We start from the raw sequence: 10,950 nt of genomic DNA, 5'->3' as shown, positions 1-10,950 counted from the left end.
ATGTGTCTCGATGGTTTTAATCCGTACCTCTCAACTAACACATCATGAAGATCATGAAAAATAACACCATTCATCCGAAGCATTCGATGACACTCCCCTGGAGTGTTTACCGTCTCCATCAGCCGTCCCATTCCACTTTGTTGTGAAAACATAAATCTCGACGGTGCCTTGTCCATATACAAGTTATGATAACTTTGCGCTAGTTTAGCACTGCTCTCAACCATTTTTAAAAGAAATTCCCCATCATTACTAGAGTCATCAGACTCACTTGAAGACATCTATGAACATTGACATAAATGAAATGTAAGATACAACTGCCATACATAAATGAACTGCAAGAAAATAAAATGTAGCATACATACGACAAAAATAAAATATGCCATACATGAATGACATCACTCTCACCGCCATTTCTACTTTTCATATTTGTCATTTTCATATTTGTCATTGTATTTCCTCCTAAGCCAATTGAACCTAATCTCATTAGTAGGCAAGGTCATGAACATCTCCCTTTACTCCTTCTTCACAAATAGTTTAGACGCAATGTAATGTTCATTGTTATCATAGCTGGCCCCACAAGCAATCACAACCTTCATCACTTCATCAATAGAATTTTTTTCATGTCTCTTCAAAACATATTCATTGGCTGAACTTGCCATACTTGCTACTATTTCTTAAATTAGGAGTGCATTTCCAGACTTCACCTTCTTGCAACTTCTTTCAACAGGCCTTGCCAATTTCTTGCCACTCGCAGGTGGAGGAGAAATACCAATATTCTCCTCTTGTGTTTCAGGAATAAAATCATCATATGTGGCTCAAAATTGGTTGCCTCATCTTGTGTCTCATCAACATTTTTGGTTGCTTCAACATTCACAACATTGGGAGACCAATGATCAATACCAATAGTAGTGATGTCAGCAAAACACTTGGCTAATTTATCTTCATTCTCAAGGACCTTCTTTTTGAACTTTCCACAACCCGGAATGTCCTAAAATAAGTAAACCAACACATATTATTATAAGTATTACTAACAGAATTGACATATGCAAAATAAATATATCAAAATTTTTGCACTAACTTACAACTCTAGCTTTTTTCCACCATTCATCATCTATAGCAATAGTCTTCTTTATAGGATCCCAACCAGTCCCTGTTTGCCTCAACATTAGTTTCTCTAGCTTTTTTCCACCATTCATCATCTATAGTCTTCTTTATAGGATCCCAACCAGTCCCTGTTTGCCTCAGCATTAGTTTCTTCCATGTCCTAAAATCTTCCTTCAACTTGTCCTATTTGTTCTTGATCTGAACCTTGGTAGCCACAATTCCAGTCCTTTCTTTGAACCCTTTCTCAACCTCAGCATAACCAAGTGCATTCAAGTGTGTGTTTGATCGATTTCCTTTTCCAACTTGTTCGGCAAAGAACATATAGAGTACCCGAGTGTTCTCCGAGTTCCAATCAATTTCAGGCATCTATCCAACTCACAAATTTCATATTAGAAGACATTAATCTACAACAAATTTTGGATTTCAAAATATCTACAATGGTTTATTTGCCCCTTATTCTGCTAGCTAGAATATATGGCCCAAGCTGATTATACTTTTCTTGTTATTTCCAATAAATCTCAAAGGCACATTTACAGGTCTACTCGGATTCCTTGGTAGGAAGTGCATGTTATTACAACCAGAAGAATTTGACTGTCACTAGAGTTCATCAATGTATTGAAATTACCAATGTATACATTGGTTTGACATGCATTTCAGTTACCCAATGTATACAAATCAAACCAAATTACCTAATTACAGTTACCTAATTTCAATTACCCGTATATAAATCAAACCAAGTTACTTATCCAATGTATACAAATCAAACCAAATTACCTAATTACAGTTACCTAATTTCAGTTACCTGTATCAAACCAAGTTACTGAAAAAAAATACCAAGTTATTGCCATACCTTGTGAATGCGGCTGGCGGGGGATGTGTGGTTGGATGGCGGCCGGACGGCGGGGCTCTGTGGCCGGCGGCGGGGCTAGTGGCGGTCGGCGGGGTGTTGACGGGGGTTGTGGTCGGTGGGGCTCATGCGGCACGTGGCGGTCGGTGGGGCAAGGCGGCCGGCGGCGGTGCTAGGGTGGCCGGCGGCGGGGCTCGGGCTGTCGGTGGTGGGGGTTGACAGCAGCCGTCGGTCTGGGTGGCGGCGGCTGAAACCCTAGCGGCTGACGTGCTCGGGAGAAAAATTGAGGAGTCGGCGTTGGAGGAAACAGAGGCGCGGGACGAAGAAGGAGTTTTGGAGCACCTCTTTTGCTGCTCCAGAAACCTCTCTTTTGAACCTCCTCGTGGAGTTGGTGGGTAATTACCCACCAATGCCACTGGTTACACAAAAAAACATTTCATTCTATTCTCCCTTCTATTCTCTCGAGCCCCACTCGCCGCCAAAGCCCCACCCGTCGCCGCCCCCGTGGCCGGCCGGCCCTGCCGCCCGCCGCGGCCCGCCAACTCCCATCGCCGCACCCGTCGCCCGTCGCCGCCCGCCGCACGTCGCCGCGTCCGTCGCTGCTCGCCGCCTGTCATCGCCCGCCGCCCATCGCCACGCCCGTCGCTCGTCGCCACCCGCCGCCCGTCGTCGCCCGTCGCCGCCCGCCGCCCACCTCGCCGCCCGTCGCCGCCCAGCCCGCCACCCACCCCGCCGCCCGTGGAGGTTCTCTCGTGTGCGGCTCATTGCAGTGGAAAAAGGGGAAGAAGAAGATGGGATAGAGAGGATGACAAGTGGGGTCTTAATTGGGGGTCAACAATGGCAATCCACACTGAAATCGATCTTTTTTGGAGCTGAGAGCACCCATCTAGCCAAACACCCCATTTTTGTTCTGGAGTTTTGGAGCGGAGCTGGCTCCATGTGGAGTTCTGGAGTGGAGCAGCTCCACCCGGAGTTGGAGCCATACCAAACAGGGTCTTAGTTTCCAATTTGATGTCAGTTCTGCATTTAATGAAGCTGAGAGCACCCTTGTGCCAGATCATATAATTACAGCACATTTATTTTTTTTGAGGTGTATGCTTCCTACTCCCTCGTCCCTACAACAAGATGACGCCGGTGGGCACCGTTTCTTGGAGCATTTTTGTGGTTATATTATGTGCAACAGGATCTCTGATTTCATTTATGCGAGCTATAGTGTGTTTAACTCTGAGAAAAAAGCCATTCCACTACTGAACTAATGCTCAGTGCCAAAAGATGTCGCACATTATATTTTGCAGATAGAGACATGCATCCTTTTGATTAAAATATATTTCTCCCCTAGTATTATTGTTTCATGGTGGAATAAGATTTCAAATCCAAAGCTCCATAACCTCATTACAAACAATTATATTTAAAAAGTATTAATGAGCATGTTTCATGGCACTACTGCTCATTTTCCCCAGAATATTTATCATGTAATATTCCTCATCAACAGAATGAAACATTACTCATCAGCTCAAGCTTGACATAATCAATGTCCAAAGTACATAGTTCAGGTATTACATGGAATTCTGAATTACCAAAATAAAATTATCAGCCTAAGATCATGCTACTTACATATTTTTCTTATTCCTTCCATAAAATGAGAAAGTATATGGAATATCAAGAGCCACAACGATATTAGACCATATCAAGTAGCTCAGACTTGAATTTCAAACCCAGCCGAAATCTCAGTTTTAAGATGGGCCATTCACCCAGAACTTTAGTAAGGATGGGCAATAAACCTGTCAGAACACAAACCGTAACAGACAACCATAGGAGACGAGGGGCCAGAACTGTGTATAAACCAGTTGCGAATGCTGTGGTAGTTGCCACGTACGCAAACCACATAAGCTTCTTTGTAAAAGATCTGTAGTAAAGCAAGAACTCAAGATCCTCCCACTTTGCTATGATGCATATAAAAGCCACAGCAAGTGAAGCGCACATTGCTAAGGTGTCAGAGATTATGAATGCTTGAAATGCAACCTTCCTGACCATAATGGGAAGTCCCTGGCTTCCGGCATCACTGCTGTATCCTCCTGGCAAAGTAAAAGCAGCAGCAAAGGTAATTGCCGCGAGGAGGATTGCCACTAAGGAAGTGTTGCCTGTGTACGTTTGAGTCAGTGACTTGATATCCTTTCTTGATAAGTTTGTCACTTTATCCTTGGCTTCCTTGTGGAGATTATAAATAGATGCTGCCTCTTGAGGATCAGCTTTCAACATTAGCATGGACACTTCATTCTGCAAAAATCCAAAGAAGCATGCAAATAGAACTTGTAGTAATTAATATAATACTATTGGACAAATGAAAATATACAATCACAAGGTCGATGCAAAGAAGCATGCAAATGGAACTTTTAATAATATAATACTCTTGGAAAAAATGAAAATCTACAATCACAAGGTTGGTGCAAAGACTTTTTTTAGTGATGTTCCCTTCGGTTTCAATGCTGCAATGGCCTTCTATATAAAAAAAATCCTACATTGTTACAGCGTGCTTAAATGGTATTGAATTCCATCTAGATTTCACAATCCGTTCTGCAAGGGTACCAAAGGAATGCAACCAGTTTTTCTACTCACTCCATTCCAAATTATAGGTCATGTTGACTTTTCTAGATACACAGTTTTTGCTTTGTATATAGACTTTGTGTGTATCTAGATGCATAGCAAAATCCATGAATCTAGAAAATCTAAAACAACCTACGATTTGAAACAGATGGAGTAATATATGTAAAATCATTTCATAATAATACGAAGTGTCCAATCAAACTAAAAGGTTTGTTGGCACGGTTGCTAAAATCAAAATAGTAAATTAGTTACAAAATCGGTGTTGTTTGCGTAAACTAGTTAGAGAAATTTTAGAATGATCGGAAAAAATAAGAACCGTTGCTTAACACATCTTAGGTGGGGAACAATAATATGACGTTGAAGAAGGCTGGCATACATGCTGATTTAGTGGACCAACAACAAACTAAGCAAACATGTATACGTACCCAGTTTAAAGTCTTGGCATGATCAGTGGCACCATATAATGTCCAGGTTGCTGCGGCACCATTGTTGCTAAGCACGGTGACGTCCGTATCTTGGTGAAGCAGTAGAGAGGCGACCATCTTCGGATTGCACTTTTGGACTGCCATATGCAGAGCAGTATTTCCGTTTGAATGTTGCTTGTTTACGAGTCCACGAAGCTGTGGCGAACCAAGTACAAATTCTACGAACTCCGTCTGTTCATTCCATACAGCTACGTGTAAACATGTCCAGCCATCTTTACCGCAATAGGGAGCATCTGGACAATGTTTTAGAAGCTCTCGAGCAACACCAACATGGCCTCGATATGCAGCAGAAGCTATGACGGGGGTATCATCATGTGAGGAGACTACATACCCTAAAGACCGATCATGTTCCAACAATACTCTTAGCACGTCAATCTTGTCCCAAAGTGCAGCCAGCTGCATTGGAGTATTCTTAGAATCGTTTTCTTCTCTGGCAAGCCCAGGACGTGTCTCCATAATCTTTTTAGCGATGGCTGCAAACAAAGGCAGTAAAGACATGTAATAGCCACGAAATGGTAAAGAATACACGAGTGCCTCGCATAGCATTAAATTTTGTTCCGCCAGATACTACGCATTTCTCACCAGAATTACCGTTTCTCACGGCAGCATGCAGAGCATTGGAGCCATGGGCTCCCACATGAGCTGAATCAGGAATCTCCAACACTTTCTTGAAGACATCAGGATAATTTCTCATCACTGCCATGTACATGGGTGACTCGCCGTGCTTGGTCACAGCGCGCGACAAGGCAGGCTCTGCTGCAATCAGTTCGAGCGCGAGCTTCCTGTGTCCGCTGCGGATGGCGTTGTGCAGTGCGTTGAATCCGTTCTTGTCTTGCTTCAAGATCGCCTCGTCCAGCTTCTGATCGCGGCAGCACACGAGTAAAAAAGAGGCTAGAGAAACACGTCCGCTTGTCACGGCGCTGAGAAGCGGCGTCTCGCCGTCTGCATTGATGGCAGCGAGGAGTGACGGCTCCAGAGCCAGGGCGGCCTTGCAGAACACCTCGTGGCCATGGACCGAGGCGATGTGGAGGCAGGTGTTCCCCTGCGGAGTGGTGCCAAGTAACACGCCCGGGTAATCCGTTGCCAGTTGCTGCATTTTTATGGCATCTCCAGTCGTGGAAGCTTCCAGAAGGCCCACATCCATTGCAGATGCTCCTGCCACCTGATACAAATAAAGACGCTACCTTTCACTAAACTGTTTACCTCACAAATAAATTTAATGGTTCGCAAACATTGTCTGTACGTACACATAGATGATGATCATACAAAGATGAAAAGTGTACAGTAATATATAATACATAAATATACCGAGATAAAAGGATTTGCGTGGTTGGCGTTGTCAAGCACTGTTACGATCTCCGACCTGCCGCATCTCACTGCGAGCTGCAGAGCAGTCTCTCTGTTGTTATCTGTCATGTTAATAAGGTGCCGAAGTTGTTGGGATCCCACAACGAATTTTACAAACTTTTTCTTATCCCATAATACAGCTACGTGAAGGCATGTGGAGCCCCCCGCTGGATCGGTGTAGGGAGCATCAGGACAATGTCTAAGAAGCGCTCGAGCAACACCAACATGGCCCCCACATGCTGCGCCACAAAGAACTGTGGCACCATTTGAGGAGATTAAGTACCCTAAAGACGGATCATGTTCCAATAAAACCGTTAGCACATCAACCTTGCCCTCATTTGCAGCCAAGAGTATTGGTGTGTATTTATTTTCGTTTTCTTCTCTGGCTAGCAAAGGACGTTTCTCCATAAGCCTTTTAGCGATAGCTGAAAGGAAACCAAGGCACGAAAATTGGTAAACAGAAATAGAATTATGAAAGCTGAGATTAGTAATTAATGACCAGTTAATGTTAAGATAGTACTGACAAACTACATAATCTTAATTAATGTCCCACCTGAATTACCGTTTCCCACGGCAGCATGCAGAGCATTCGAGCCATAGGCTCCCGAGTGAGCCGAAGAAGCAGTGTCCAGCAGTTTCTCGAACAGATCTGTGAAATCTTTCATCACTGCGATGAACATGGGTGACTCATTGTTGTTGTTCACTGCTTGCGACAAGGTTGGCTCCGCAGCTATCAGCTCCAGCGCTAGTTCCCTATGGTCACTGCGAAGGGCGTGGTGCAGCGCGTTGCAACCCTGCTTGTCTTTCTTCAAGATGGCTCTGCTCAGCTGCTGATCAAGGCAGTGCGTGAGTAAAAATGAAGCTAAGGAAACATGGCCCCTTTTCACGGCGGTGAGCAGGGGCGTCTCTTCGTCTGCGTTGACAGCGGAGAGAAGGGACAAGTTAAAGGTCATGGCATCATTGCAGAATTCCTTGTGGCCATGGATGGATGCGATGTGGAGGCAGGTGTTCCCCTGCGGAGTGGTGCCAAGCAGAATGTCCGGATCGTGTGAAGCCAGGTGCTTCATAGATACGGCGTCACCAGTTATGGCTGCTTCCATGAGACGCCAGTCCATCTGTCCTCCTGGCGAACTGGTTGTAGCTTTACCATCATCTGCAATCTGGTAAAAGGGAAAACGATACCTTTAACAAAAACTATTTTTGAACAAATAAATTTAATGTTTCACTGAACTTATGCACTGTCCGTTGTAAAGAAAAAAAGGTAACAGTGTGGCCCTAAAAGGTCAACAGCATGTTCTGACTCAAATACAAGTTGAAACATGGAAAAATTTTAGATTCTCTACAGCCAAGTGTTTCATTGTTACCGCGTCACCAGTTGTGGCAGCATCAAGGAGACGTCCGTCCATCGTCATTTCTGTAGATGAACATTAAACAGATCAATATAACGGTTCCAGAACTTTTGAATTGTCTGCTCAGTAAGAGTCATGCACAAGGCATTATAAGCACACAGAACTTAATGTGACACCTTTTCCATTATTACAGGGACTAACACACAACATCACCACGCAAGCCACATATATATGGGCACCTATTAATTTGTCTCCTATAAATAATGCTACTAAAAACACTTGTTCATCATTGAATCGTCTGTATACAACTGGAATTAGAACCACTAGTCCATCAACCCGTGCTCCCGCACGGGCTATATTTTTTTAGAAGCTATTGTATTTAAAAATTATTTAGAAATTAAACTTCTAGCTAATAATCAAAATTGTTTACCTACTATTCTCTTATTTTTCAATACTTCAACATAATACTTATAGAGATATGTATCTATCTTTGTCCAGTTGTGATTGATTTTTAATTAATAATTACTCAATGCACTTTTTCATCCATATTTATATTTTTCCATTTTGTATCACACCTCCAATCCTTCATACATTATGTTTGGCATACAAATCAATATTTTTCATCGATTCCTCACATACATGTATAAATGGTCTAAATGGTGGCACTCATCATGTGTATATACTTTAACATAGTATTTTTATATTAACAATGACATAAATACGTAATTTAAAATCATATATTAATTTACCTTTTAACATTTCTGTATGATGCACATGAAGATAATTAGATTAAGATTTAAATATTTACTTTAGATTATTTTTAATAACGACATACGTGGATAACATAGATAAAATTTTAGAATGACATTTTAAGTTATGCTTTATAATGATGTGTATTAGTAAATTGGATGAAGGTTACGGGGTTACTTTAGATTATTTTTTATAATAGCTAAGCTCGGTAATTGAAATATAGGTTTAGAGCTCATTTTTTAATATTTTCATAATAATAGTGGTGGGTAACTTTTTAGAAAATATAATAGATCAATGGCTATGGTTATTAGAGTTTACAGGATTGATGTTTGACGTTGTTAAATTTTATGAGAATTTGTCTCTTTTTTCTGGCTTGTCTCGTGGGAACTAATGAGACTATATTGCTAAAAAAACTATTACCATAAGCTAGCTCTCGTTTGTTAAATATTCGAACACACAATGCTTATGTAGATATATACTTAATATCTTCATCCAATTGTGATAGAATTTAGTTAGCAACTACTCTATAATATTTTCATCCACATTTATAATCTTTAACTTTTCACTTTGCATCGCAGGTATGCGCTTGAATTTGTATAATGAACCTTAAGTTTGAGATACAATTTTAGCATAGAAATCTATATTCTCATCACTTTATATCCTTATAAATGGTGACACACATCATGCGTATAGACCTTAATTATTATATCATATACCAATAGTGCAAGATATAGATGATGTAGAATCATATATTGCTGTATATTTTTAATTAAGGTTATTTGATTCAAACGTAGAGTTACCTCATGTTATTTTTAATAATGGCATGTGTGGGTAATATAGATGCAAATTTTAAGAGGTTTAAATTTTTTAAGTAATAGTGGTAGGCAATTCAGTTGCAAATTAGGGGGTTATTTTAAATATTGTTTATAATGGCATAAGTGGATAATTTTGATGAAGATTAGGGGGTTACTTTAGTTTATTTTATATAATGGCAGAGGTGGGTAATTTATATATAGATTTAGGGGTTACTTTAGGCTATTTTCATAATGGCATAGGTGGGTAATTTTTTAGAAAACATAATAGATCCAATGGCTATGATGATTTGAATCTATCGATTGATGGTCGGATGTTTTGCTTTTTTGTAAGAATTTCTAGGATTTCTCTCTTTTTCTAGAGTATCCACCTAGGAATCCTAGGTGGCTTCACCTGGAGGCTTCAAAAGGAACCTCCAATTAATAATAGTAAGATGTTATCTAAGTGGATACAAATAAATCATGGAGTGGTGGGATGACATAAATCCATACCAAATGATTAAGAACTCTCAGATCTAGACAGTTAAGTAGACTGGGCATAACTGTGCTAGAACTGTTATCCTTAGTAGGTGCTATATATGCATTTCTGATTTGACTTCCGATGACAAAAGTGTAAATGAAATGCTATCTAAGTAGATTTTGGACCCATGTGTTACAACTGGAATTAGGGTACTAAAAATCACTGCAATATTCACAGGACACTCATCTATTCTCGATCTTAATTAGTGCTAGATATAAGAAACAATGATACTCTTAGTACGTACCTGCTTCCTGAATTTGGCCGTTGATATTTGGACAGCAAGAGATAATCCGGCGCGTTGATCGACTCAAGAAATCTCAAAACCAAAGGACAGCTGGCAAGGAGTAACAACGGGTTAGAACCATGCACCCGACAATTGTAGAGCCATATGGAACTGGACGTCCTCCGCTGAAATCATGCAGAACCAGAAACACTAGAGAATGATGCGTGACTAGGACAAGCGAAGAATAGATTTTGGCAGGGGCAAAGGTTTACGGATAATTAACTTTGTATTCAGCAAAGAAAGGGATATCCCTGCCGTGTGCGTGAACAAATGTGATGCTCGATGCCTAAGCGGTGCGGTGTGCCGTGTGCGTGAACAAAAGTATATCCCTGCCGTGTTGTCTACTCTCAAAATTGGTATGCCCTTTTATTCTAAGACAGAAGAACGTTTTCCGAATCCAAACTTCTCTAACCAGGCCATCAAGCGGTCAAACCCGTGCACCTGCAGGGGCTCGTTTCTGTACAATTTTGTTATTTGGATTATGATGCACTAATTTTGCAAATTTACTCTCTTTCAATAATATATGTTTGCAGAATTGATTGTGCACGGATCGTTAAATAATATAAGATAATCTACTCTTTCGGATATTGTTTTCTCACTGTTGGAAAATCTTGGAAACGATGTATCTTAAGTTTAAATGAATGTGATCCAGGAGATAACTTCAAATACCACATCACTCATTCATGCATGCATGATGAGATGACACTAAAATAGAATAGTATTTTTGTTTGACAAAATCAATTTACTGCACATGTTAGTGCGCTTGGCTACCGTATCAAATTTATTGTTAACACCATTTAACTTGATTGAAGGAATATACCGCAAATTAATCTATTACTCTTGCAGTCT

At 40.9% G+C, this 10,950-nt stretch overlaps 1 protein-coding gene across 2 annotated transcripts; it reads right to left on the bottom strand.

Annotated features, from left to right (window-relative positions):
- Positions 1–3,442: 3,442 nt before the first annotated feature.
- LOC101764016 (ankyrin-1) lies at positions 3,443–10,274 on the bottom strand. Of its 2 annotated transcripts, none has more exons than XM_004978906.2 (7): positions 10,063–10,274; positions 7,752–7,801; positions 6,941–7,547; positions 6,349–6,812; positions 5,623–6,202; positions 4,981–5,513; positions 3,443–4,228 (listed from the first exon to the last, which is right to left on the bottom strand). In XM_004978906.2, the coding sequence occupies exons 2-7, from the start codon at positions 7,797–7,799 to the stop codon at positions 3,629–3,631; spliced, it is 2,832 nt and encodes a 943-aa protein (XP_004978963.1). In that variant the 5' UTR covers positions 7,800–7,801; positions 10,063–10,274; the 3' UTR covers positions 3,443–3,628. The 2 variants fall into 2 exon arrangements, with proteins under 2 accessions (XP_004978963.1, XP_004978964.1); XM_004978907.2 differs by having other exon boundaries at positions 5,632–6,202.
- Between the last annotated feature and the right edge of the window lie 676 nt (positions 10,275–10,950).

Source organism: Setaria italica, chromosome VIII (genome assembly GCF_000263155.2).
Source record: "Setaria italica strain Yugu1 chromosome VIII, Setaria_italica_v2.0, whole genome shotgun sequence".
Lineage (NCBI taxonomy): Eukaryota > Viridiplantae > Streptophyta > Magnoliopsida > Poales > Poaceae > Setaria > Setaria italica.
This window is presented reverse-complemented; position numbering and strand designations above follow the sequence as displayed.

Bases quoted from the DNA above. Each gene is read 5' to 3' on its own strand.
- LOC101764016 (XM_004978906.2), bottom strand. From the start codon at position 7,799: ATGACGATGGACGGACGTCTCCTTGATGCTGCCACAACTGGTGACGCG. The intron at 7,548-7,751 runs GTAACAATGAAA...CCCTTTTACCAG, and splicing joins CTGCCACAACTGGTGACGCG to ATTGCAGATGATGGTAAAGC. The intron at 5,514-5,622 runs GTGAGAAATGCG...CTTTGTTTGCAG, and splicing joins CGTGAGAAACGGTAATTCTG to CCATCGCTAAAAAGATTATG.